Source organism: Balearica regulorum, chromosome 26, assembly GCF_011004875.1.
Source record: "Balearica regulorum gibbericeps isolate bBalReg1 chromosome 26, bBalReg1.pri, whole genome shotgun sequence".
Lineage (NCBI taxonomy): Eukaryota > Metazoa > Chordata > Aves > Gruiformes > Gruidae > Balearica > Balearica regulorum.
Genome location: NC_046209.1, coordinates 4667651 through 4695320, shown reverse-complemented (window position 1 = coordinate 4695320; position 27670 = coordinate 4667651). Strand labels below are relative to the sequence as shown.

General features: G+C 58.8%; 2 protein-coding genes and 1 long non-coding RNA gene across 3 annotated transcripts; all 3 read right to left on the bottom strand.

Moving 5' to 3' along the window:
* Window positions 1–7609: 7609 nt before the first annotated feature.
* Window positions 7610–12176, bottom strand: LOC142605296 (uncharacterized). Its single transcript, XR_012838996.1, has 3 exons — window positions 10829–12176; window positions 9547–9674; window positions 7610–7967 (listed from the first exon to the last, which is right to left on the bottom strand). It is a non-coding gene; the product is annotated as an uncharacterized LOC142605296 (long non-coding RNA).
* Window positions 12177–15087: 2911 nt separating this feature from the next.
* On the bottom strand, window positions 15088–18093 carry EBI3 (Epstein-Barr virus induced 3). Its single transcript, XM_075776376.1, has 7 exons — window positions 17994–18093; window positions 17207–17329; window positions 16441–16665; window positions 16230–16347; window positions 15970–16142; window positions 15522–15682; window positions 15088–15401 (listed from the first exon to the last, which is right to left on the bottom strand). The coding sequence occupies exons 1-7, from the start codon at window positions 18034–18036 to the stop codon at window positions 15249–15251; spliced, it is 996 nt and encodes a 331-aa protein (XP_075632491.1). The 5' UTR covers window positions 18037–18093; the 3' UTR covers window positions 15088–15248.
* Window positions 18094–18404: 311 nt separating this feature from the next.
* ANKRD24 (ankyrin repeat domain 24) lies at window positions 18405–27486 on the bottom strand. Its single transcript, XM_075776378.1, has 19 exons — window positions 27436–27486; window positions 24848–24978; window positions 24671–24759; window positions 24284–24348; window positions 23999–24056; window positions 23848–23918; window positions 23499–23605; window positions 23236–23423; window positions 22631–22659; window positions 22411–22503; window positions 21790–21894; window positions 21627–21671; window positions 21408–21506; window positions 21258–21330; window positions 21016–21137; window positions 19680–20939; window positions 19070–19207; window positions 18905–18970; window positions 18405–18702 (listed from the first exon to the last, which is right to left on the bottom strand). The coding sequence occupies exons 1-19, from the start codon at window positions 27469–27471 to the stop codon at window positions 18625–18627; spliced, it is 2853 nt and encodes a 950-aa protein (XP_075632493.1). The 5' UTR covers window positions 27472–27486; the 3' UTR covers window positions 18405–18624.
* Between the last annotated feature and the right edge of the window lie 184 nt (window positions 27487–27670).

Sequence of the window (27670 nt, the reverse complement as noted above, 5' to 3'; positions counted from 1 at the left end):
AAGCCACCCAAATTTGGACCTGACTGGACTGAGCTGACATATGTAGCCACATTAGAGGAGCAGAGCCAGTCCTGCAGCCATGTGCCCAAAAAGTCAAGGAAGTCTGTCAGCTTTTTGGGCTCCCTTCTTCTGCCCATGGCCACGTGCAGCACACCCTGGGTCGAGCAGCATGCAGAGCTGAGTGGGGTCCTTGCCCCTTTCCACTGCTTCTCCAGGGTCATCTTGGCCTGTAAGCAACTGAGGCTGCCACTAGAAGAGGGAAAATTCAGCTCAAAGTATGTCAAGACTGAAGGTGGGTGTTGTCAACTATTTCTCTGCTGAACTCCTTTCCAGAGATGTCTGTGCAGGTGAAGTGGGTCCTAAAGAGCTGTTAGCTCTGCTTTTTCTCTTGGTGGAACATTCTGTGCTCTTCCCATCCATCTTCTCTATTTTTCTGCCTTTTAATAAGTAGATGAGCTAATTCCTGCACTAGAAGGAAAAGCCTGGGTGGAAACCTTGCGTCACAGAGCGCTGAACAGAGCAGGAAGGGATGTGGCGTCATTCTTGCTGGTGCTGGACACCCCGTGTGACTTCATGGAGCTGTCCATGTGTTGGAGAAGACTCTGGCTGTGCACTTTAATTCCTCTTTAAATATCAAAACCAGATTAAACAAGCTGAGTCTCATGGCATCCATAAACCTAATCTTGTGAGGGCTGCAGAATTCTCCCGGTGCCCCAGGCAAGGGGCTCCAGGTCTGGTGAGCCCAGCCTTCTACCCAAAATGCACATCAGAATGAACCAAGCCCCAAGGCATTCATCCTCCATCGAGGCTGGGGCAATTACATTTCGATGTGCTGGGTTCAATTCAGAGAGGAAAGTATGCTACTAAAGCCACACAGCCCTTCTGCTCCTTTTGGGACTGAACCAAAAATGTACCTCCCCTCCCCCTGCATTTCCCCCCAACACACCTTTCCTTCCACTGGAACATAACCCCAAATAAGATGTTGGCCTGACATTAAAGTAAAATGTATAAATATTTTTAAAAAGAGAAGAATTCCTGCCTCTCTAACAGTTTGCTCCAACTAATAGGTTTCAGATGTCTCACATACTTCATTCATTCAGCCCCATTCAGTCTCCTAGGAGCCCCCGCTCTATTTATTAAACACAGCAATTGTGGAATGTTCAGCACTTACAGAATAAAACACACCATTTTTTATTTTTTTTTTTTCCAAAAAAGCATAATTAGAAAGCTTTGTGAGTGACCTAAAACTGTCATTCTGGTTCCAATCCCAGTGCCCACTTCAGCATTCTGCAGCTGTCCCAAACGCTGTGCCACAGCTTAACCCTTTCTGGATCATGCAAGCTCTCCAAAAACACATTTAATTTTTTTCCATCCTTAGCAGGATCATTTTGCTGCCTTCCCGGAGCACCTCCTTTTCACAGTGTTATTATTAAGCGTGTACTTTTGGACACTTGGCTCTCAAATACATCTTGTCTCTGCAGTCTCAGTAACTCTTCCCACTGCTGGATGCGAGAGTCAAGCCCTGAAGTCCTGCAGGATGCCAGTGCTAATTTCAGCAGCAAAGAGCTGGAGAACACGAGATCTTTCCTAGAGGGATTCAAATGGAAGCAGACATAATAGAAGAGCCATTTTTCATTACAATGCTGGCAGTAAGAGCAGAGGAGGATGTCTGGATGAGAAGCATTTTAGAGAAGCGATAGATGGACTTTGTTCCAGCAGAAGTAACCTGCCAGCACTGGGTGACTGGTCAGAATGGTTTGCTGGAGTCTGGCATTGTCCCAGCCCTTCTTTGGGGAGAGACACATGAAAAGCAGATCTTTCAGGGTATATGAGGCCCTGAGTCTGGGCTGCGAAAGTCTGGTGGGAGCCAGCAGCAGAGAAATGCTCTTTGCTGAAGGCCACATCCAGTTTCTGTGACCGATGCATTTCTGTCGGGGGTCTTGAGTGCACTAACAGGACTTCATGGCCCCCCACCAGCCTCACCTGGGCCCTCTGGACCAGGAGCTCCATTTCAGCTCAGTCCTGCCCGAGTCATGCTCAAGGTGAGCCTGTCTCCAGTTCTGTCACTGGTGGTCTGAAGTCCGGCAACCATCCCCACCTGGACCCTGGTGGGTGTGGACCCTGCCTGGACATCTGTGCTGTCCTTCTCGCCTACCAGCTCTCTGTACCTTAGGGAGCAGCCAACCCTCTCCCAAGCAATTTGGAGGTGCAGAGGAGGCAGGCTGAAGGGCAGAGCAAGAACCAGGACATGGGAAAGGAGTGAGCATGGCTGGGACGGAGCAAAGCACTCGGCTGAGACTCACTAGACATGGGAAGGCATCAGCAGTGACAAGGGGGCTGTAGGCACTGCCCTAGGAAGGACTCATGGCTATACAGCTTCTGGCTCTTGCTGTTGTCTCCAGACCCCGTGGGACAGAGCGGGATTTTGCCACACCATCAGCAAGACCTGGGGAAGGCAATATGTACAAAAGGATTTAGGATAGCTGCAGTCTCCTCTGCCTGCAAGTTGCTGCCTATGAATGTCCTTGCAGAACTGCGGAAACTGCCTCTCTGCTGTCCTTTGTGTGGCTGGAGGAGAATTCTTCATCCCTTCCATCCCTTTTTATGAGCTCTGATCATCGCATGCTGTGCCACTGCTCTGGGCTTTTCTTCCCCGCAGTGGCAGCAGTATTGCAGTAAAGCCGGGCCCTAACCAAACACATCATGGGAAGACTGACCTCTCCCCGAAGGTGTAATGATTCATTTTTCACCATTTTTTTGACTGAAGAGCTCCACACCCATGCCCACATGGGAGACCCCCTAGTTCATGGGAACTGCGCTGGTGTCACTGTTTCCACATTACTGCCCGCTTCAAAGCCCCCAGAATAAGTCTTGTCCCAGACACGTTCCCAAGGGAGTCATTGGTTTAGTCAGGATCCTTGATTATTAGTCCCACTGCAGGAGGTTATACAGGAATAGATGAATATTAGTGTGCTATAAAATTCACCAAATGTGCTGAGAATCACTTAATGCTTCATTACAGCATTCTCCATGGAAAGTACATCTGTCACAGCTCTCTACCTGGGTAGAAGGACAACTCCTTGCTCTGACCACTTCCAGTACTTTGCTGTACTTTTCACCGTCAGAAGGCAAAACACGCCTGGGAACCCTGGCTTCTGGAGTATTGCATATGCTCTGGCTTGCTCCCTGTCCATCTATCCTGTTTTAGGACTGCCTGGTAGCATCACATCAGCAAACCCTTCATTTCCCCCTCAGCCAGTCCCCTTCACATCATCTTGGAGTGTTCCTTTTCTGAAATTTCACGTGACTGTAAGTCAGATCTCACCTAACCACCACTTGCAGTCAACATAAAGGAATTAGCAGTCCAGATTAATTCTCTGGTGGGCTCAGAGCCTTCCAGAGGCACCCATTTCTACTTATAGAGTGTCCATGCACACCCAGGTGCCTAGCTAAGACTGGGATATCTCAGGTAGCGCCATGTATCGTGCTCTTCCCATCAGTACTCTTATCCCCATTAGATACTGTCTCCTTTCTCCGGGGCTTTGCCTATTTGCAAATAACTCCAGTGGGAGTTATGGTGTAACCTGAAGCAACTCGGTGTAGCTTTATGTGAGTGTAGCCATTGTCCCATGCTCACAGTAAACTCAATTAGCTCATGCTCTGAAAGGTGGAAGTAATGCCACTACTAAGTGCCACAGAAACTAAGCCCTGGAAGAATAAGCTAGGGCTTAAAGAGGTTAAGAAAGCCATAGAGTGCAACATCACTCTGAGGTCCCTGAGTGACAAGGATGGAAACACGCAGCTTGTGACCTGTGGCACGTTGCAGGGAAGAAGCAGCTGGAGTCATGGGTAGAGAGATGGCCTGGGGCTCAGAAGTATTTTCCTCTGGAGACTGGATGAGGCAGGAGAGCAGAGGGTTGGCTCTTTGCAGCTCAAGCCAGAGCAGGGAAGATGTTGCAGAAAGGGTCCTCTTTTAAAGTCAGCTCTCGAAGGACCCTCTTATTTCAGCAGTTCCTCCTCCCATGCTGAGGTAAGGACTGTGTGCAGGGAAGACGCTGGCATGGTTCGTAAGGCAGGTGGTTTCCAGACAGGTGAGATGCACAGACAGGACTGGGGGTAGTTCCCAGCTTCCTCCAGTCTTGTGTTTTTCCCTTCCCGGCTGCTCTGCCTCACTGCCACCAGGACTTGGGAGTCCTGCTCCTTCCAACAAAATGGACTGGAAAATATCAGTCTTTAAAGTCCAAGGTTCCCACACTCAGTTCTCTAGAGATCTTCTGGGGTTTCCACTGAAATTCGGGACCTTCTTAGCTTCCCAGAAGTGGGCTTGGCAGAGAGCTCCAAGAATCTGTCGCCACAGAGCACACAGGCATCTGTCAGAGCCTCCATGCCTGGGGCTCCAAAAGCTGTAGGAAACCCCTGACTAACTTAGGGATCTGAGAGTCTAGATTCAAGAATCTAGAACAGGAACCCATGGAGCAACCCAAAATTCCATCTTCCCATTTCAAAGTTGCTCTATCTTGAATTGTTCCCTGATGCTTCAGTGTCCACTCATCTATGTGTTCATGGCATAGCTACAGATCTCCTGGAGAGATGCCCAGTCCATGAGCTTGAACCAGTGCCCCTGCCCGAGCATCTGACCTTGTATTGGAAAAAACCCCTAAGGAAGATTCCCGCCCATTCCTGAAACTTGGTGCCTCTGGGACAACAATACTCTCCATCCCATTAGGGGTTCCCAGCCTGTTTTGTGAGGCTGGCTAAGCATCTGCTGGTGATTAAGGGTTTTGTCATTTGGAAAGAGCTGACAATTACCTCTAATTGTTCAAACTAGGTCAGGTTCTTCAGTACAAGTTTATGTGATGACTGTTGGCTGGGAATTAGGCTTCCAAACCCCAGTGGTGACTGGACAGCAGAATCCACCTCTCCTCTCTCGCATTCAGGAGAAAATTTCCTCCGATAAATAACAGGTCCTGGTCTCACAAGACTTAACCTGTGTGTGTCCCTGACCTCCTGAGTCAAGTTACCAACCATGCTTTTGTACAAACACTTCAGGTGTTTTGGAGTTCGCCTGTAGAATTACTGGTGAGAACAGATCACAGGCAGCAGGACCCAACAGACAAATGAAGAGCACACGCTTCCTTGTCAACAGGTAAATAGATGGAGAGGTTACGTGTAGCCTGGGCAGGCAGGACGGGAGGTTTCTGCCCAATTTGCTGAATGACTACATGTATCAGGTCTGACTGGGATGGAATTAACTTTCCCCGCAGCAGCCCTCTTAGTGCCGTGCTTTGTATTTGGAGCTAGAAGGGTGTTGATAACGCAGTGATGGTTTGGCCACTGCTGAGCAGTGCTCACAGCATCGAGACTGTTTCTCCAAACCTCCCTTGAGGGCCAAGAGGCTGGGGGTGGGCAAGAGTTTGGGAGGGGACATGGCCAGGACAGCTGACCCCATCTGACCAAAGAGATATGCCATGCCATACGACGTTGTGCTCAGCAATAAAAGCCAAGAAGCTGCTAACGGATCAGCGTTCAACCTCTGAGCACAGGAAAATACGGAAAAGAGTTTTTGCTGCACCCTTTCACTGGGCAGCCGTTGTTACACGTCATTTATCTGCAAGGGAGTCCTGAGCCCCAGCATTTCAGACATTTGTAAGTCTGAGATGACCACAAATCCCTTTGGGGATGAATGTGTGTGCCATGCAGATGTGACTACGAAAGCTCTGCACTGGGACACAGGACACGGACGCTCCGTTCTAAAGGTAAATCAGTTGATTGCACAAAAGAACACTATCTGTGCAGTGTTCTGCGCATACTCACATCTTCACATGAAATTTGGTACCTGGGGCCACAGGAGAAGAATCATCCATGAAACCAAAGTTGTCTCAAAGGATAGCACAGACTGGGGTATCACTTATATTAACCTGTGTGATTGGGTTACCTAGGCCTGGAAATCCCAATGCTTTACAAGATGTCTTTGACTTTCCAGGTAGATCCACCAAAGGACTCAGCACCACGCTGACCCTCAAGGATGCTGCTACCCAAGAGAACTCCCTCCTGCAAGCCTGCACCCCTGACCTGTGTGCCGTGCATGGAGGAGGTGATACCTCAGCATCCTGTGCAGGACAACAAGCCACAGACACTGCCAGTAGGAAAAGGCAAGGAGCAGGGTACGTCCCAGCTCTGTACCTGCCACTGGCTGACCCTCAGGTGTCAAAATGACATCAGTGCAGCACCACTGTCTGGGTCCCTGCGTCCCACACCTGCAGTAGCGGCAGGTCCTGCAGTGCTAGTCCTACCTAGTCTCCTTTGGCTGCACTATCCTGACTTGCTGAATGGACAGATCTTCCTGGTATCAAGCACAAACCAGGGAAATCTTCCACCCTGTTGGTCGCACAGGCTGTTTCGATGCTGTGGTTGCTTTTGAGGCAGCTTATCTGAGGCATTCCTGCTGTGCTTGTTGAGTTACAAGAGAGGTGGTGTCTTCAGAAGCTCCATACACTGCCCTGGGAACTGCAGAACAGGTCTAGTTCTCCAGAACTAGACAAGGGAGTGAAGGGGATTTCCAGGATGCTGGAGGAATTTCAAGGACACTTTTCTCATCAAACTTTCCATGTCAAAATTCCCAACTTGTTTGGAAACGTCCTTTGGGGCCTCAGGTGCAAGGTCAGAGCATGAAAACTGCAGTTTTAACCCCATGTGGGCAAAGGATACCTCATTCCTTTTTTTCAGAGGCTCCTGGTATCTATTGTCCTGGACGGGCTCTGATTTCCGGGAGCTGGGAACTTCTCTTGAGGTGAACAGTGACCATTTAACAGTTCTATTCGCTACAGGGGCCTTGTCAAGCTGCGTGCCCCCTTCTCCTGGGAAAAGAACTCCTGCACAGTAGGATGAGGGAACGGACAGCACAACATCACAGGGGAAGGGTGTTCCTTTGAAAAGCTATGAGCTTTTAGATGCTCCCAGTGCTCATTCAGGGCTCGACATGCCTGAAAAACCTCCTCAGGAACCTTCTGCACAAGAAAAAACACTGGAAGGTGGAGAGAGTTGCAAACCTGAAAGGCCGTTTGGGGCATTGCCTGTCCCAAGCTCTCTCCTCTTCTTTTTTCATTGATTGAGGAAAAGGAGTAATAACTGATAACCAGGTGCCAGCGCTGAACGCAAGGGAAACTCATTGATCCATTTCTAATTGTCATATGAGTGTGATGTTTACTATCCTGCTTGACTGAAAAGCTTTTACTCCATCTTGCTTTCAGACGTGAACAAAGTTCTTCCCAGAAAGGCTATGGCCATTAATTGATCACACTATAGTCTATGACTGTTCCCTCAGAACTCTGGCAGCCCCAGAGAAGTGTATAAGGAGTTCCTTCTACACTTACTCCCCTCAAAAGTCAAGCCGGTGATGCCATTGCGCACAACTGCAGCAACGGTCCAGCACAGGTATCTCATATCCACAGCCCAGGCAGTTTTTAGACAGGTTTTTGGCAATGCTGTCTGCAGAGAAGATTCCTTTGAAGACAGGAGCATGTCACACAAACCCCAACACAGAGCACAACCCCACTTAATGAGATAGTTAAAATGGTACAAACACAACTGGAAAATATGCTGCACTGAAAGGCCAGTATATTCAAATTCCTTCTCCCTAATTACATGTGATTGCTTTTTGGCAAGCGCTCAACCTGCCAGAGCAGTGAGGTTTTACAAACATTCACATAGGCATTAGATCATTGTTTGAATGAGTTATTGGCAGCCCAAATCTGAAGTAAAAACATAGTTTAAAGAAGACCATATTGAACTGGGTGAAGCCGTCTGCTTTCATGTCTCCTGATTGTCTCTGGACACCCAAGACCCCCTCTAGCTTCATGTCGCTCACATCACAACAGCATTCATGGGTACGGATGTCATGCGTTTGTGGTGTTCTGACAAAGACTTGTCACTTGCGCCAACAACAGGCTACAGATGGATTCCTTTGCCTTACTGTAGAGTAGAAATGACAGGTTGGAAATTTATGTTGTGTTTGGGGAGGACGCTGTGTGCACCCAATACTTGAGACGGCTCAGAGTACAAGCGGGGATGGGCAGCGACGACAAGCACGTGCTGATGTATGCTGGTGATCGCTATCTGCCCACATACACTTGCATTATACCAGTGGTATGACCACATTAACACTTAAGTCTTCTCCTTATTGCTAAATATAACGATGCACATATCCTCCAACATCACTCACCACTTTGAGGAGGATGATGGTGCACTTATGGGAAATATCACTGAAAGCAGATGTCATTGTTGGGAAAACAGATTGCTCTGTATCAGACCTTTCCACACGCAAGCATTGCCACAGATTCCAAAAGAGGCCTTTCCCCTCTGTATTTTAATAGAGTCTTTTTGCTTTGCTCTAGCGAAAGACATCAAGTCAGTACCAATGCCTTGAGAAAGCCACCCGAGGGAAGAGGATGGAGGACCCTGAGAGGAAGGAGATTGCAGATCCAGAGGACCAGACTGAACAAGGATAAGCTGACGTTGTACCAGAGCTGGCACCAGAAGAGCTTTGCAGCACAAGGCTTGGGCTCAAGCCTTTCTGTTTGCAGTGTCTGGTCTGTTCCACTACCAGTGCCTGCTGCTGTGATCAGGGCGTCCCTGCGCCACTCAGGAAGAATTAATGCCTGTTGCAGAGGCGAGTCTGCCCTCCACAACACTCAGGTGGTGCAGAGCTTAAGGAAAGCCGCTGGCAGCTTGGCTGGTGGATAAAAATACTCTGAGCTCTGGCAGCTGACCAGCCTGGAGTACTGCATGGTGCGGCCTTCCACCCCAGAGGCCCTTGCAGGACACCCTTGCCTTACATGTGCTTCCTAAATTAGATCTCCTGAGACCAACATCGGCTTTTTAAGAGGGAGGTGAGCTTGTTAGTAACCGACGTTATCCATTAAATGGGAATCAGCAGCTTTTATTAGACTACAAAGTGCTGTAAAAGGAAAAGAGGGAGGGTACAACATCATGAACCCACTCACCTCCCCAGTGGAGCCCCTTTGCCTGGCACGGGGGCGGGGGGTGCAGTCAGGCATTCTTGCAGGTTACCGTAATTGTTAAGTTACCTAATGCTGCTAAGTTACAGCAAACCCCAGACCAAACCCAGGAGTCTTGTGAAGGTGCAGGAAGACAGAGACAAGGTTTGTAAAGGGCAGCTCCCCAGTGGGCCCCTTCTCCTGAGGCCAGAGAAAGAAAAACCCCACACTGGAAAGGAACTATCTGAGGACTGCCAAGCTCTCCACCCAGGAAAGTCAGGGTATGCAGGCTCCTTTCTTACCAAATCATGGTTTTAGTTACACACTCCCTGTCTGCCACCAGCTGGGTTGCTGGCGTACAAAAAACCCAGCTAAATCACACGATGACATAGCAGCAAAAAAACCACACAGACTGTCACAGTGACCCTACTGATTCCCTTCGTGCAGGTCCCTTCCAGAACACGCTCAGGAATAATCTCCTACCAGTTAGAAAAGGATCTTATGAAACTTTGCTCCATGGTTTCATTGACTGAGAGGGTTAGTCTTGTACTTGCCTGTGTTCTCACGTTCCCAGAGAGCTGCCGTTCCAGCTATGGAGATACGATAACCGAGCACACACCAACTGCCTCAGGTCATCTTTCATGTAGGAGCATTGGCTGGACATTTTCAGTTTTGAAGCTGGTAGATGGTGAGAGAGACATAGGGGTCTGTTAGGACTGCCCGGTATTCCAAAAACTCAGCTTCCATACAGAAATTAATACAAGTGGTGTATTTTGGTTACAGAGAAAACTGCAGAAATAGAATCTGAATGTAAATGATGGAGAAACATCTGTGAAAGTTTTGAAAGCTGCCAGGCAACAATAAAAAACTGCCCTGCCAAGGACATTTTTTAATCAGAATCCAAATTCAAAGATTTCTTATTAAGAAGGTATGAAAACAAACAAAAACTACACATGATGTTCAGATGACAGGAACCATCCCGTAAAAGCTCTCATGAATTTGCCATCACATTTTAGAAAGAATGTGGAATTTATGCTGTTTTAAACTGATTTTTAGAACGCAAACCTTGTGTTGCAAGCAATGGTTTTATTAAGATCTGAATCAACAAAAAACTTAAAGCTCTTTTTGAACATTAACTAGTTCTACTCCAGCATCCTCTGAGGTATTAGTTGTTATCGTCATCCTAAAGATATGGAAATTTTGCAGCAATGCTGATGTCCTTCCTAAGGTCAGGCACTGATGCAAGTGACAGAGCGAAGAAGAAAAATAATTGGTCCTGGCTTTTAAGTATTAAGCAACTCTGCCTCCCTGAAATAAGTAGTATGATTTTTTTTTTTAATTGCTCAAACAGCAGAATCCACAAAATGCAAAGAAAATCAGGACTTGGGCTTTTGTCCCCATATGTATCATCAATTTTTGCCATTGCAAGACCTTGTAAACATGCATTCCCAATCTACACACATTACTGAAACAGTAGTTGCTCTAAACTGCACAGACTTCCCATCCCAGAGACCCAATTTCACTCCATACACTGCAGTATTAACTCAAAGGCTGTTTGACTTATACAATTGCACCAGGAAAGCCCAGGTGTTCAGCCCAGCCAGTTTGGTGTCTCTTGTAGTGCGCTTTGGATCACCGATGGACACACAAATGTCTGATTGTCAGCGTGAGGCCAAAGGGAGCTGACACTTTCCCAGAGAAAAATGCCTTTGCTGTGTGTTTGGAAGGTTACACAGCTGTAAGTCAGACACAGAAGGAGCGAAACCCTGGAGGGATTATTGCCTCAAACACACATGTGCTGTGGAAGGAAGCTCTCCTGTGGACTGACATACCATTAACTCCTGCTGGTGGGAGCCCATTCCTATGGCTGGAAACCCTTTACAGCCTCAAACCACTGGTTGCTTGTCCTGCAGATAACTCTTGTCTCATCTCTGACCTAGTGACTTGGCCTGGCTTGTATTTATTTTCTCATTTTATAAGAAACAGGCTCTTCTCTGAACTCATTATTGGTGGGAATACTGGCGTGGTGCGAGGCTGAGACCCACACTGTATAATATCAAATACTCGAGCGGGAGAACTGGGACTTTGTCCAACATGCCGTCTTGTCTTCCTGGGACAAAAATCTCTGCTCTACATGCTCCCAATCGTGCCATCAGCTGGAGCAAGATGGAACTTCACTGCATGCGATCAGTGAGCCCTTCTCCCAGATGCCCTTTAAGGACAGCCTGGGCTCAGACAAAGCCCGGTGAAGGTCCTGGGGCTCTCTGAAGGGCAGAAGGACACTGCCCAGGCCCCTCCAAAGGCTGGCGAAGGTGCCAAGGAACTCTGGAGGGCAGCAGGGCCCTGGCAAAGGACTTGGAGAGCTCTGGAGAGATGCGGGGCTCCTTGCGGGACCTGGCAAAGCGCGGTGAAAGTCGCAGCCCGGGTCCCTGGCAAAGCCCAGAGAAAGCCCTGGGACTTTTCTGGAGGGCAGGACAGCCCTGCCTGGGCTTCGGCTAAACACGGAAAAGGACCCAAGGAATTCTGAAGAGAAGCAGGGCTCCTTGCAGGTACCAGCAAAGTCCAGCAAAGGCCCTGAGGCTCTCTAGATGGAAGCCGGGCCATGCCTGTGCCCTGGCAAAGCCCGGTAAAAGCCCTGGGGTGCACTGGATGTCAGCAGGGCCTCCCGAGCACCCTGGAAAAGGGCTGCGCTGGGGTGAAGGCGCTTGTGGGGCTCTGCACCCGCTCTGCCACCTAACCCTCACCCAGCCCCTCGCCAGAGCCCCACTCCAAAACACAGATCCATGTCACGCAGCAGTGGCCAGGCCTGAAAGCTCTTGGTGGCCCTCACCTTCCCTCGCTTGGGGAAACGAGGAGGATCTGAGCAGGCTACAGATACCATCAGCAGGCAAGCCTAGATAGCATAGGGGATAAAAACTGCTCTGGGGCACAAAAAAATACCTCAGGATGGGGTTCTACGGGAACAAGAGAGATCCAAAAGGAGCTACAGAGGTAACATGGCTGTGGGTCACAAGGAAGAACTCAGCAGGCCTTGTGATGGAAGTAGGGAGGTCCTGAGGGAACAAAATGTGGCTCAGAGAAAAAAAGTGAGGGCTTCGGGAAGGAATCTGAGAGAACAGGAGTCCGAAGAGGGCTAACGCCAAGGACTACATGTCCTGAGGTGGTGTGCAGTGCTTTGGGGGACCCAAGGAGACCGGCCCGGCCGGCGGCTGCGCGGTGCTGCACTGCGCATGCGGGAGCCCGGCGACTGCGGGCCTGGCGCCGCCGGACACAGTGCGCATGCGTCGTACGGAGCGCCTACCATGCCGGACTGTGCTCCGCCGGTAGATGCTGCGCGCATGCGCACACCGCACAGCTGCGGCTCTGGCACCCAACCGCGGGAAGGCAGCGACCGGCACGGGCGGTCACATTGCGCATGCGCGAACAGCGCCCCCCGGCGGCCACACCGCGACGCCCCCGGGGCTTCGGCTGGGCTTAGCCGGGCTCTGCAGGCTGTCCTAACTCCCTACAGACAGCCCCAGGGCTTGGGCTGGGCTTAGCCAGGCTCTGCAGGCTGTCCTAACTCCCTACAGACAGCCCCAGGGCTTGGGCTGGGCTTAGCCGGGCTCTGCAGGCTGTCCTAACTCCCTACAGACAGCCCCAGGGCTTGGGCTGGGCTTAGCCGGGCTCTGCAGGCTGTCCTAACTCCCTACAGACAGCCCCAGGGCTTGGGCTGGGCTTAGCCGGGCTCTGCAGGCTGTCCTAACTCCCTACAGACAGCCCCAGGGCTTGGGCTGGGCTTAGCCGGGCTCTGCAGGCTGTCCTAACTCCCTACAGACAGCCCCAGGGCTTGGGCTGGGCTTAGCCGGGCTCTGCAGGCTGTCCTAACTCCCTACAGACAGCCCCAGGGCTTGGGCTGGGCTTAGCCAGGCTCTGCAGGCTGTCCTAACTCCCTACAGACAGCCCCGGGGCTTGGGCAAGGCTTAGCCAGTGTCTGCAGGCTGTCCTGCAGAGATCCCCGGGGCCTGGGCCGGGCTTTAACCATGGTCTGCAAACTGTCCTGCTGCCCTCCACAGTGCTGCAGGATTTTTTGCCACAGATTCTTTCTTTCCTCCTTTTCCTCCTCCTTCTGCATCATCTTCTCCTCTTCCCCCAAGACTTTCTTGCCAGCTGCAAGCAGCTCTGTGCTCCACGGTCTTCTCAAGATCTAAGGAAAACGCAGGACAGCAACGTCATTGTATCGGGACATCCCAGCACCACTTCCGTAGCTCCAGTTTAATTTCCCAATTAAATTCACATCACGGGACAGACCGACACCCATGTCCCTTCATTCTCCTCCACCTGATACGCTGCTGCACCCTGCCCACGGATGGGCGAGATGCTTTAGCGCTATGAACTGCTACGAAAAGGGAAAAGACACCAAAAAGCGCACGCTCAGACTCAGTCTTTGCTGGAACACCCCTTTCCCGTCAGGTCTGGGTAGACCCATCTGAGTCTGCAGATTGTGCAGCCTCCTCGGAAAACAGGGAAAATACTTCACCTTGGAAGTGATCTCTGCCGGGCACGGCAGAAGCGGAAGATGGGAAGCCACCTCATGCTGAACAGTCTCCTTACAGGCATTTCTTGCCCTTAGAGATGTATTCACTACGTGTCTTGCAACTGAAAAAGAAGAAAGAGAAGTCCTGTAACGCATCAAAGGAAAAGAACAAAAAGACCAATAAAAGTCCAAGTGATTTTCAGGCTGAAGGTTCTGAACAACGGTTATTGTCTCCTTTGGAAATTCAGTACCTACTCTTCAAACAACCCCCAAATCACCCATAGCATCTCCTGCCCCTCCTCACCCCTTTTCTTCTGGTCTCTGTCACTTCTAATGGCTGCTGGCAGAGCTCCCCTGCAATGAACAGGGACAAACGACTCCCAGGCACACGCATTTCTTCAAGAGCCACTTCCTTTGACCAGGACAGCCCCTCTCACCGCAGGCTGAAGGCGGCCATCAGCCGCACCACGTAATTTGGGAGCCCTAAGTCTGTGACTCAGCAGGATCGAAGTCTGGCGGAGAGTACTTCAGCAGGGACCCGCACGTACCCCGAGGAGCGCGAGACGTGGCAGGGAGGCTCCCGCTTGCCTTACCGACCGCAGGCATCAGCTCCACACAGCAAGAGCCAGCGTGCCCCCGCTGACCAGGTACGCTCTCAGGGGCAAACACCCTGTCCGCTGCTCCCTGCCAGACGCAGGCAGCGGTGTCTGCCTGTCTCCGAGCCCTTGGCCCAAGCCCCCCCCCCCAGCCCTCCCATGATTTTAGGGCCTAACCTGCTTGCCCTGCCGGGCATCCCCCAACCCAGCTACCTCCTCTCCCAGTCTGGGCCCCACGATCAGCCTGAGTCTCCCCACACCCCCCAGGAGCCCCTCCCGGCCTGCGGACCCCCTCTCAATCCATCAGGACCCCCCCAAGGCCCACCTCAGCCTGGGGACCCCTCCACAGCCATCAGGAACCTCTCCAAACTGCGAAACGCTGAAGATCCCCTCAGCTTGGGACCCCTCCACTGCGATCGGGGAACACCCCCCCCCAGCACCCCCGGCCTCTGTACACCCATCCACCCCCCTCAGCGACCAGAGAACCCCCCGCAGCTCACGTCCAACCCCCCCCACTCCGCCATGTCCGCACACTCCCCTCAGCCCCGCTGCGACCCACCGCCCGCCACTTCCTGCAAACAGCCCCGCCCTCCTCCACCGCTCATTGGTGAAATTGATCGCAGCCCGGCGAGCTCTCGTCTGCTACTGGCTATCTCTGCCGCCCGTCATCGAAGCTCCGCCCCGTGGCCTCTGTGCCGCCACTAAGAGCCCGCCCTCCCGCCGTGACCCGAAAGGAGGTTCCGGGGTTCAGCGTCGGGCCCCGGGCGGTCGCGGGGGGTGGCTGGGCCCTGGGGGCGTCCTGGGGACCGCGGAGAGGGGCCGCGGGGATCGTACGGGCCTGGAGCGGGCCAGTCTGGGCCGGGGGGGGCGGCCACAGACACCGGCTGAGGCCACAGACACCTCACAACCAGCAAAGGGACCGTCCCGTCGCCGGGGGCTGCCCGGCTGCTCCATGGCGGACTCAGGAAGGGGCCGGGGGTCAGAGCCGCAGGCCGGTTTATTGCCTGTTTCTGGCGGGTCCCCGTCCCCCCCCAGTGCTGGTGGCCCCACGCTGCTGGGGACAGAGCGCGGCTGGGGTCCCTCGGTGGGACAAGGGAGAGGAGCAGGGCGGGGAAGGGGACGCCGGCCCTGCTCTGCCTGTCATGGCTCCATCCAGGGCGTCCCCGAGGCCGGCAGGCTCCAGGCGCTGAACTCCCCGGCGTCTGCGAAGTCCTTGGCGGCCACCTGGATGTGGTGGAGGGTCCCGGGCCGCACCCCCATCAGGGTGTAAGACGTCTGCTCGTATGGCCCGATCTGGGGGGGTAGAGCGGGGTTAGGGGCACCCGTGGGCCGGGGGGGGCAGGACGCAGCCTTGCTCGGGGCGCGTCCCTCAGCCGTGCCTCAGTTTACCCCCGGTGGGAGGGTGGGCAGTACCGTTTGGGTGACAGAGCCCTCCCGGGCGTAGCGGATACGATACTTCAGCGGGAAGTACTCCGGGAAGGGCCAGGACCCTGGCGGGCTCCACTCCAGCAGCAGCTTCTTGGTCTCCCCAGGGATGGGCGAGACCCGCAGGTCCTCGGGGGGATCCGGCTTTACTAACGAAGCAGGGAGACAACGAAGGTGTGAGGTGCTGGCTGGGAGATCCGGCACGGGGCCGCTGGGGACAGCGACGCCGTGTCCGCCAGCCCCCGTTGACTGAGCTGTGCAATCCAGGCTGCAGAGGTGGCCTGAGACCCGGCAAATCATTACACTGATGTTTCTGCATCCCAATTAGGGGAGCAAACTGGAGGAGAAAGGCCCAAAGGAAGCCCCAGGGCTGGATTAGACCCAGGCTTGGGGGGTCTGCGGGGGGAGACGCGGGTGTCGTCCCAGCAGCACTCACTGATGTTCTCCAGGAGGAAGGGCAGGAGGCTGGAGGCAGCGCCCAGGGGGTTCACGGCCGTCACGTTCACCACGTAGGGGGTGAGGGAGAACATCTGCACATCCCCAAAGGAGCAGCTCCGCGGCCCCGTGCGGATGCACTCACCCGGCTCTGTGGCCCCCCAGACGCCGTGCCTGGGGCGGGGGGACAGAGGGGGGAGCTGGGTGAGGGACAGGCATGGCGGGGGGGGGCTTAGCTGGGGCTCGGGGCCCCTCACTGACCTGTACGTGGCCACGAAGTCGGTGTCCAGCAGCGGCTCGGGGGCCAGGACCCAGGAGCAGTTCACTGCCTGCGGGTAGCTGATGGCCCGGCACTCGACGGCAGGCAGTGCCGGGGGATCTGGGGCAGGGGACAGTCATCACCCCGCTGTGGCCTCCCCAGGGGACCCCCAGCCAGCAGCGGGGGCCGGGGCGGGGGGGCAGGGTCACTCACAGCCCAGCCGCAGGCAGATGGTGGCCCAGGTGTCACCGGTGCTGGGGTGGTGGCAGCTGTAGTGGCCCTCGTGGGCCAGGCTGGCGTTGGGGAGGGCCAGCCCCGGTGCAGGATACGTTCCCAGGACAGTCCCCCCCCGGCGCCACTCAACCGGCCCCCCCGCCGCGGCCGGGCACCGCAGCAGCACCTCGGTGCCCAGGGTGCCGTGCTGCAAGGTGCAGCGGCCTGGGGGGCCGTGACAGTGGGCATGGGCTGCACCCCCCGGCGCAGCCCCCCCGTTGCAGGGGGGTGAAGGGGACGTGCCGCGGCAGGGACAGGGAGTGGTAGGGGGTGACGCTGGCTCAGGAAGGGTCTGTGCCTCCCTGGGCTCCCCAACTCTGTTCCCTGGTGCCCCTCCCTCCCCGAAGCCCCCAGCCCCCATGTCCTTGGTCCCCTCATGTCCCCAGCCCCTCCAGTGTCCCTATACCTCTACCCTTAGATGCCCTGTAGTCCTGTCCTCGGTCCCCTCAGTGTCCCCAGTCCCCTCGGTGCCCCTATACCTCCATCCCTGCTCCCTCCATCTCCATGCCCAGCACTCCCAGTCTGCCCAGTCCTGCTGTCCCCAGTCCCCCCCACACCTCCATTCCGGACCCCCAGTCCCCCTGTCCCCAGCCCTCCCGTCCCCCCAGGTCCCCCCATACCTCCATCCCAGCTATCCCAGTCCCTCCATCCCTGGTCCCACATGCCCCCATACCGCTGTCCCCATCGTTCCCGTCCCCCCCCGTACCTCCGTCCCCGGTGCCGCCCGCCGTGCCGTTGTAGGGAACGGCGCAGGCAGGTGCCACAAACGCCATCACCCAAAGCCACTTCATGTCAGGGAGACTCAGCAGGACTGCCCGGTTCCAGGGACCTGTGGGGCAGGCAGGAGAGTCAAACCCCAGGGCAGGGGACAGCAGGGACACCATGGGCACACGTCACCAGGTGGTCCAGGGACATTGCCCTAAAGCCAGGGGTTCAAACCCATCTCTGGGCCACCCCACAGTGCCGTGCCTCAGTTTCCCCTCTGGCCTTGCTGCACAGCCTGGGGACAGGGGATGGTTTCTTGCTGCAATGGCCGGATCCTGCTGCCAGGAAGGAGGAGGGGGTGGAGGCTGGAGCGAAAGCACCCTGGTTTTCCACAGGGACCTGCGGCCGCCCCTCCGGTCCTGTGCCCACAATCAGGGTTTCGGGTCACTCTGGCCTTGGCCAGGGAAGGGGAATGGCCCCCACCTCCCAGGGCATCTGGGCAAGGACTGGCCCCCACAGAGACCTCCCAAAACCCAGCCTGGGGACCGAGCCGAGTTCCCCGCTGTGACCAAGCTCAGCACCGCAGGGACAGATCCTGCCCCTGTCATCGCCCACGCTGGCGGTGGGCTGGCTCGGCCCCAGGGTGGGGACATACCTGGCTTTCCCCATATCATGGGCCAGCGGCTCCCTGTAGTGCCCCCAGCCAGGCGCCGTGGGGCCACCGGTAGCCCCCGATACCCCCCTGTGCCCCCAGCCCCGTGGGGAGCCCTGTCCCCCGTGGTGCTCACCGCAGCGGGGCCAGGCGCCTGGGACCAGAGGCTCTGTCACCATCGGTGCGGGAAGCCGCAGCCCTGACCGGACCTCAGCCCACTTCCTCGCGCAGGAAACACCGTCCCCAGTGGGGACTCGCCGCCCAGCGTGGCTCCACAGGGATTCCTGTGCACGGGGCCTCTGCCTGCCCCGGACCCACAGGAAAGCGGTTTCGGCTCCAGCCAAGAGGGTTTCAACCTTTCCCACGCCACCACCCCGCTTCCTTCATGGTCACCCGCTCCCATCTGGGGACGTGGGGGCTGGAGGAGATGATGGCACCGATCCCCTACTGTCCCCAGCCCTGCCAACCTCCCCCGCAGCCCTCCACGTGCGTGTCCGTGTGGCCACCCTTGTCCCCCCCCAGAGACGAGCCGTCCCGTTGACGTGAGTATAAATACTTTATTGCTGCTGGGCTGGGGTGTGTGGGGCAGCGGGGGGGCCGGCACAGGCCCCCCAGGGCCGGGTGGGTGCAGGGGTGCGTGTGCCAGTGACAGGGTGCTGCCCAGAGAAGCAAAGGGGCACAGAGGGTGCTGTCACGGGCCTGGCCCCCCCAGCTGTCTCACTGGCCATGCCACCGACCCCCCGTGGCACTGCCGTGTTGGCAGGGGCTCATCTGCCCTGCTCCTGCAGCCGCTGCATCCGCAGGATCTGGCACAGGAGTCTCTGCACGTCCGCGTCCATGTGGCCCTGGGGTGGAGGGGACACGAGGGGGGACTGCGGAGGGGATGGCAGGGAGTCCCTGTGCCCAAGCGCCCCTGGGTTGGCGGTCCCTGGATCCAGCCCCTCGCTGCCTCCCACGCGGCTGCGGGCACCGATGCGTGGCTGGCTGGTGCCACGCTCCCCCACACTGATGTCCCCAATTCCCCCACCACCCGTGTCCCCATCTCACCTGCACCGCGTAGAGCAGGTGGCTCCGGTACAGCGTCACCACCTTGCTGTGCCGCATTTCTGTCTCCTGCAAGACAGCGAGCCGGTTGGTTTGAGCACGGGCCCGGGGGCTTGCGGAAGCCCAGAACCCACCAGACGATGGCCACAAGCCCCCCCCGGTACCCACCGCCAGCTTCTCCTCCAGCGCTCGGATCCTGGCCTGGAGCGCGGTAGTGTCGGGGGGTGACTGCGGTGGCCCCCGGGACTCAGGGAGGGCATTCAGGGCTTCCTTCAGCCTGAAGACCTCCTTGGAGAGCTCAGTGATCTGCACGGCGCACAGAGGTTACGGGGACCCCGCAGCCCCGCCTCCCCTGGGGTCCACCCACGGCTGTGCCCCCCCTGACCCCCCCGGGTGGGGGCAGAGCTGGGGCTCCCCCCCCACCCCCTTCTGCCCCCAGTTTCAGTCTCAGCTTAGGGAAGGAAAAAGGGGAACAGCAGGGAGAGCGGCAAGTCTGCACGCACAGTGTATGTGTGTCCGTGTTTGCACTTAGGTGTGCGAGCGTGCATGTGCAGGTGTGTGCAAGCACGTGCACTTGTGTGTGCACTTGCATATACCTGTATGCACATATATGCGTGTACGCGTGTGCACACATCTGTGTACACAAGCACGTGCATGTTTGCAAGCGCGTCCCTCCTGCGACCCGGCCAGCTCAGCTCAGCCGAGCAGACCCCAGGGCACCCCTTCCCTTGCCAGGAGCCCCTCACCACCCCCCTGACCCCTCCTCCCTGTCCCCTACCTTCCTGTCCCTGTCCCTGACCAGCCGGGCCGAGTCCTCAGCGTGGCCGTGGAGGTCCCGCAGCCGCCGCGCCTCGTCCTGCGCCTCCGCCAGCTGCTTCTGCGCGGCGGCCAGACGCTCCTCGGCTGCCTGCCGCTCGCTCTTCATGAAGAGCGCCTGGCGCTGCACCCGGAACACCTCCTCGCACGTCTTCTCGTGCCGCCGCGAGAGCTCGCCCAGCCGCTGGGCCAGCGCTGCCGCCTCGGCACGCAACCCCGCCTGCGCCGCCTCGTGCTCTCCTCGCGGCACCGCCGCCGCCAGCTCGGCCTCCAGCCGGGTGGCCTCGCGCTCCTTGGCCTCCGCCGCCGCCTCCAGCTGTGCCGCCCGCTCCCGCAGCGCCCGCGCCTGCTCCTCCAGTGCCGCCGTAGCCCGGGCGTGCTCCTCCCGCGGCACCCGGCCCTCCGCCTCCGCCTGCGCCTGCCGCAGCCGCGCCAGGGCCTCCTCGTGCTCCCGCCGCCCCACCGGCCGGGCGGCCAGCTGCTCCCGCAGGGTGCCCAGCTCGGCCTCCCTGCGACCCAGCGTCTCCCGCAGCTGCCCCAGCTGGGCCGTCACCTCCTCGTGCTGCCGCACCAGCTCCGCCACCCGTCGCTCCAACATCCCCGGCTCCGGCTCGGGGCCGCCCGCCGCTCGCCAGTCCCGCGCCTTGGCCTCCAGCTCCCGCCGCAGGGCCTCTGCCTCCGCCTCCGCCCGGCCGCAGCGCTCCAGCAAGGCTTCCTTCTCCCTCGACGCCTCCTCCAAGGAGGCCCCCAGGGAGGCCGTCGTCGCTTCCACGGCCTCCGCACCAGCCTCCAAACGGGCCTGCAGCTCCTTCACCCGCTGCTCCCGCTCCTCCAGCGCCGCCTGCGCCTGCCGCAGAGCTGCCCGGGCCTCCGCCAGCTCAGCACCGGCCTCCCGCTCGGCCGTGGAGGAGGAGGTCTGCGTGCGTGGCACCCGCAGCTCGCCCAGGGCCGCCTTGCACTCGCCCCAGGTCCAGGCTGGCTCCTCGGCAAGCTGCTGCACGGCGCTGCCCTCCCCAATTTGCTCCGGGGCTCGCTCCGAGGCACTGGTCTGCCCCTCCGGCTGCCCACCGGCCTCAGCCCTCGCATCCGTGCTCCGCGGTGGCTCCAAGCGCTGCGCCCGCAACCGTTCCAGCTCGCATTGGAGAGCGTTGTAGAGGCTGGCGGGCACGAAGTCCCCGGGGATGGATGGGTTGCTCTCATCCCGCTCGTAGTTTTCCAGCACCTGCAGAGGGGACGGTGAGGCCACCGGGGCCAGGGGACAGACACAGGGAGGGACAGACGGACAGACGGGGACTTGCCTGTATTTTCTCCCGCAGCTCCTTGTTCTGCACGGTGAGGGACTGCACCTGCCCCTGCAGCGTGGCCAGCAGCTCCTCGGCCGAGGGGCTCAGCGTCTTCTTGGAGAGCAGCAGCTCTGCTCCTGCGGGGTACAGGGACTCCGGTGCCATGCTCACCCACGCCCCCGCACCCCGCTGCGGGGTGCCACCTCCCCGAGGGCTGCCCAGCCCCACGGGTCCTTGGGAGGCCAGCAGGGCCCTACCTGGGAACTCAAGCGGGTCTCCCTCCTCGTCCTGCAGTGTCTCGATGTCGTAACTTGTGTTCTCCTTCTCGTTCTGGGGGGTGCAGAGTAGGGACCCTCAGCCCCCGTACACCCCAGCCACTGGCACTGCCAGCTGCTACCCGCACCTACCTCCAGTGAGGACAAGCGGCTCCGCAGAGCCTCCACCTCCTTGCCCAGCCGCTCCTTCTCACCATCCCGCACCGCCAGCCGCTCCTCCAGCTCCTGGATCTGTGGGGCAGGACACGGGCATGGGGTCACCTTTGCTCCCACCGCAGTCCCCGACAGCATCTCCAGCACCAGGACCCCTCAGAGAGCCGAGGCCACCCATGATCTCTTCGCTGGCCTCACCTGCTTCTCCATTGAGCGCCGGGAGCCCTCGTCCAGCTCTGCCCGCTATAAGGACACGGAGAGAAAACAGGGAGGGATAAATGCTGTCCCCAGCCCTCCCAGCCCCTCCGCTCCCTAAGGATGCGGTGGCATCTCCCCCCGCGGCCCTGCGGCTCGCTGGTACCTCCTGTCTCTGCTTCTCCTGCTGCTCCAAGCCCCGGATCTTCTGCAAGAACTGGGCCCGCTCCTGCCGCAGCCGTACAATCTCCTCGTAGGCGTCCCGGTCCTCCTGCAGATGAGCATCCACCAGGCCTCAGTGCAGGGCACTGCCAGCCCCCTCCTGCCCCACGGCTGGGGGGCTGCGGCAGGCTGACCCAGCCAGGCTCAGTGTTGGCTCTTTGGGCACCACGTCCCCCCACGGGCGAGCCACGCTCAGGGGCACACAGGGTGCTTTTTGACACCAGAGAGAGAAGGAAGGGCTCCAGCAGGGCACGGACCCCCCAACGCCAGCACAGCCCCCCAGGTGAGGGGTGTTTTGGGTCTGTGATGGGGAGAGAAAGGGTCTGATGGCCGACGGCAGGGGCTTGGGGCCTGGGGTGCTGCATGCACCCCAGGAGTGGGGACGAAGCCTCTGTTGCAGCTCAGGCCAGCCCCCGAGCGTTGCCTCCACTGCAGGGAGGAGGGTCCCCCCCCCACAGCCCCCCCACAGCCCCCGGGGTGGGCAAAGCTGGAGGACTTTGCCTGAGCAGGCCACGGCTCCGCTACCCCGCGCCGAACGTGGAGCTAAGGGGGACCCCTCCGTCACCTGGCTGGGGGTGCCCAGGGGAGGCAGAGGGGCTTTCCTCTTCCTCGGGGTGCTGTTCTTCTCTCTGACGGACGACTGGCTGGGCGAAGACGTCTGCGGAGACACCAGGGCAGAGGAGACATCGCGTCTAAAGTGGTCTCCCTCCTTCCTGACCCATCGCCGCCTCGGCGAGCCCCAGGGCCAGCCCCGATGCGAGGTGGGCAGCCAGGCAGGCCCTGACCTGGGACGTCTGCTCGGGTGACTCCTCTTCTGTGGGGCAGAGTGGGAGGAAAGAGAAATCGGGGAGGTTTAGAGGATCGTAGGGGTGGGCGCAGCAGGCAGAGCCCGCGTGGACGCAGGGGCACCTCTGAATGTGCTCACAGAGGGGTGGGCACTCGGGGTACACGCACACGTGTGTGCACAGAGGGGCACGTGTGCGCACAAGGGGCACACGCAGACAGACAAACATGGGGATATTTGTGGACGTGTAATTGCAGGGATGCGCACACGCGTGCAGGCATGTGGAGACACGTGCACACAGACATGCACACGCAGACACACGTATAAACACACTGGCTGATAGACACGTGTGAACATGTGTGTGCAAGACACTGAGACAGGCAAACGAGGCTCAGCACCACCTCCCAGCCCTCGGCTGGTGACAGGATGGGCGAAGGCACTCCTGGCGCGTGGGAAAAGGGGGCGCGTGATCCCCAGCCTTGCTCAGCCTCTTCCAGCCGTGGGTTAGACAGCCCTGCCCTGCCCCAAAGCACCCTGTAGGGTCAAACACCCCTGCGGGTCCATCCCCTACGGACAAGGAGCACCAGGGCGGCACGGCTGCCTTACCGCTGGCCCAGGACCGGCGCTGAGCAGCCTCTTGCAGGAAGTGCTGGATGAGAGCGTTGCCCGTGGCCAGGCTGTAGTGCGTGGCATCGTGACCTGTGGAGTCCACCACGGCCACCCGGGCACCGGCGTTGACGAGCACCTCCACCGTCTCCACGCTGCCGTTCTCGCAGGCCAGCATCAAGGCTGTCCTGAGCAGAACGGTGAGAGAAGAGGTGAGGGGGTCCATTCCCTTCCACCCCCAGTCCCCACCAGCGCAGACTCACCTCCCCTGCAGGTCCCGGCTGTTGACAGCCGCCCCGCGGTGCAGCAGGTACCGGCACAGCTCTGAGTGGCTCATCTTAGCAGCAAGGATCAGCGGTGTGAAGCCATCCTGGGCAAGGTCAGGTTGGGTGAGGCTGTGCAGACGAGGCTTGGATCTCCCCATGAGACAACCCGCTCCCGTTATCTCCAGATTTCCACATCCCACTCCACGGTGCGTTTCCGCCCCAGGAACCCCAGGTACTGCCAGCTGCCGCCTTCCGCCCCAGACGCTGCTGCGTTTCAGTGGCAGCCCCAGCCTGGCCCCTCGCTGCTCTGCACAGCGTTGCAGGGCGAGGAGCAGAGCGATCTCACCTTGTCCTTGATGTTCAAGGGAGCCTTGAAATCACAGAGGATCTCGGAGCACGAGATGCAGCCACTGACCGCTGCGGAGAAGGACAGAGGCTGAGCACTCCGCCTCCCGTGGGGACACGAGCAGGACGGAGCTGGCGCCGTCCCCACTCACCTGCGTGGTGCAGCGCTGTTCGGCCGCTGCCGTCGGCCACGTCCACGGGGCAGGAGGCCTGAGGGAGAGAGCCTGGGTTACAGGGGGACAGGGGACAGACAGACAGACTGCTTGAGTGGACGGGGCTCCTTGGCATGGTAGAGGGCCGAGCAGGTGCCGGGCAGAGCTGGGAACCACCGTGCCAACCAGCACCACTGGTGAGGGAAGGGAGATCAAGGACAGAGAGGACACCTCGCTGGCACAGCGCCCTCCCTCCTCGCAGCACCACGCTCCCAGCCCTGGTACCTGCAAGAGCTTGCTGACGCACTGCGGGTGGCCGTGCTTGGACGCCAGGTGCAGGGCAGTGTAACCTGGGGAGAGGGACAGGCGGACGGGTCAGAGAACAGACAATGGGGCTGTGACAGAGGGGACCGGCTGGGTGACAGACGGACGGAGGGGCACACAGGAGGATCTGCTGGGCCGGGGTGGATTGGGAATGGGACATCCCCAGGAGCACCAGCAGTCAGTGCTTGAGTCCCCGTAGGAATTTGGGACAATTTACAGCGCCCACAGGTGTGGCCATCACCTCTGTCCCCTCAACGCCTGCCGGCAGGGTGGGAACAACCAGGGAGCGCCGGTGGCCCTGGCTGGTCCATGGCATTAGCCGGGAGCGCGTGGCGGCCATGCCCTCACCCGAGCTATCCTTGGTCATGGCATCCACGCCGTGAGCCAGCATGGCTTCGAGGCAGTCCACGTTCCCCCGCATGGCGGCCAGGTGGAACCTGCAGCAAGACCAGGGGCTGTCAGACTCACGTCTCTGGCCCCCAGCCTCGTGTCCCTGGTGTCCCGGGGACGTGGGTCAGCACTTACGCAGATTTGCCCTCCGAGTCCAGCTTGGTGGGGACCAGGCCTTTGCGGACGAGGAGAGATGTCACCCTCCCGGCATCGTTGTAGTCCACAGCTTGTAGGAGCTTCTCGTCATTCTTGGTCCAGTCCTGGCTCTGCAGTGATGCCCACAGGAGGCTGTGATGGGTGTGCCATCCCCAGGGACAGGCAGGGTGCTGGGCTGGGTGGGGGTGCCTGTCCTCATCCCCATCCTTGCTATCTTCCACCCAGCTCTGTCCCTTGGGGTGGCCATCTCCGGGCCAACCCCCTTCCCGGGTGCTGTGGTGTCTGGCCCCCAGGTATGGCGGGTATGGAGGGATCCCCTTCAGCCCCCCATCCCCAGTCTGCAGCTCAGAGACCAGGAGATGTACGGAGCTGACCCAGTATAGCTGTGACCGGCCAGGATTTGGGAGCGAGCTGACACTGCCTGCTTGCCCCTGCCCCAGGATTTGCCCCTGCCACCCCAATGACCCTGATGATAAACACAGCCAGCACCCCTGAGGTGCCCCCTGAGCCCCATCTCTGCCCAGGTCTACCCACTGAGCCCCTTTCCAGCCCTGCCTTGCTCCCCCCCAAGGAAGAAACCAAGCCAGGGCGAGCAGAGTTGGCAGCAGGAGCAGGTCCCCCGGGATGGCTCCAGCCTCCCTGGGATCTATGGGGCACATCGCTGTCCCCCCGCCCGCACAGGATTGGGGCTGGATGGGGGGCTTAGTGACCCAGCGGTCCCACATGTCCCCATCCTGAGGGAGTGACCTGCAGCGGGACAGGACCAGCACGGAAAGCCCTGGGCTCACCCTGCAACCCGTGACGACAAACCCGAGCTCGCTGCGGCCGCGGCGGCAGGAAATGGATGTCACCTTTCGGGAGCTGCCTGCATCCTGCCCCTCACCAGCCTGGTGCCCAGTGCCAGGCATGGGGCCCCTGCCGCTGTGCCCGCCTGGTGCCCCTGCAAGCCCCTCCAGCCCTGCGAGGCCGGGGGATCCCGTCTGGGGAATAAACCAGTCTCCCAGGGTTACAGGGCAAACTGGGAGGGTGGTGCCCACTCCCCCCCCCCCTCCTTGTCATGCAAGGACAAAGCAGGTTGGAGAGGACGCAACCGAGCCCCGGGACGGGAATGGGGATGGAGGGGGTCCAGGTGGGGTGGGGGTGACACGGCTTACCCCAGAGGACGGGACCAAAGGGGACCGGAGATGGAGGACAGGGACGTACCGCGAAGGAGGCAGCGGCACAGAGGCAGATCTGCTTCATGGTGTTGAGGAGGAGGTGGCGGGCAGCCATGCATCCCTTGCCCCCCGCCTGGGCGAGGGCAGGCTGGGGCTCCAGGCCGTGGACCCCAGACCCCAGCTCGGTCCAGCATCGCTGCCCGGGTGGAGGCCGGGTCCTGCCGCAGTGGGAGCCGGGATCCGCCTCCCTCCATCCCTCCGTCCCTCCTTCTTTCCCTCCTTCCCTCCCTCCTCAGCATCCAGAGCTCCAGACGTCCCTGCATCCCTGCCACCACCGAGCAGGGACCAAGGTCCCAGTTTGAGACCAGCACCCAGGCTGCTTCCAGTTAAACTGGGAGGGGTTGGGGGGGGGGGGGGGCAGCTTTCCCACCCCATGCTCAAGGTGAGGCAGCAATGCACCCCCAAACCAAGGGGATGAGCATCCTCCTGCCACCCAGATCCTGCTCCCCGAGGAGGGGGATGTGGGACCCCCTGCCCTGCCCTGGGGGGCACAGACTTACCTCCCTCCCCAGCCCTGGGCCAAGGGAGGGGCAGGACCCCTTGCCTGCATCTCAGGGGCTCGGGAGTCTCCCCTCAAGGAGGGAACCCCAAAATGCAAAGGGTCCCTGGGCAGCTGTGCTGGAAGAGCCCCGGGGGGGCAGGACAGCAGGAGCTTCTCACCCCTCATCTCTCACAGAAGTGTCCAGGGCAGCGTGGGGAAACTGAGGCACAGAGCACCCTGAGCAGGGCAGGCCCTCAGAGTCCACGTGGGGGGCTACAACTGTGTCCATGTGTCCCCAACCATGTGGTCCTAGTGCACATGTCCACCCGGTGCTGCCATGGGCACTGGGGACAGCACTGTCACCCTCTGCCCGGTGCAGAGGATGGTGAGAGCCTGCGGCACTGTGCCAGGCTGGTGCTGAATAATTGAGCAGCGTCGACATGCTGGCTCCTCCGGCTGTGGCAGCTGGCAAGCTGGCAGCCATCCCCAGGGAGGGGACAGAGGGAGGACCTGGGACCCGCTTCCCTCTCCCTGGCGCTGCCTTTTTTCCCCTTTGCTCTGCCCCCTCCCAACGATGGTGCTGGGAGCACCCTTAGGTGCACAGGAGCTTGATCCCACCGGCCAGGGTAGCAGTGCTGACCTCCATGGGGCCACTGCCCCCGTGGTGAGCAGCCACCCCACGTCCCAGGGCAGGTCCCCATGTCCCTGTGACACTGGGGACATCCTGGGGAAGATCCCCATGTCCTCACGTCCCTGTGAAACTTGGGTCATCCCAAAGCAGGTCCCTGTGTCCCTGTGGACATCCCGTGTCCCCACAGACATCCCGGGGCAGGTCCCTGTGTCCCCACGTCCCTGGGGATGGCACTCACGTCTGCCTTCTTGAACTTGGCCTTCAGGCTCTTCATGGTGGCTCCAGCCTCAGCCCTGTGGCACCTGGACGGGGGACGGCCGTGTCCGAGGGTCTCTCCCCCACCAAGATCAGTTCAGCCACCCCCAGACCTGCCGCTCCCGGAGCCCCGTCCTCGCCTGCCGCATCTCGGCACCAGCTGCGACGCCCGGAGCGGGGGACACCAGACACGAGGGAGTTGGGTTACGGCCTGGCTG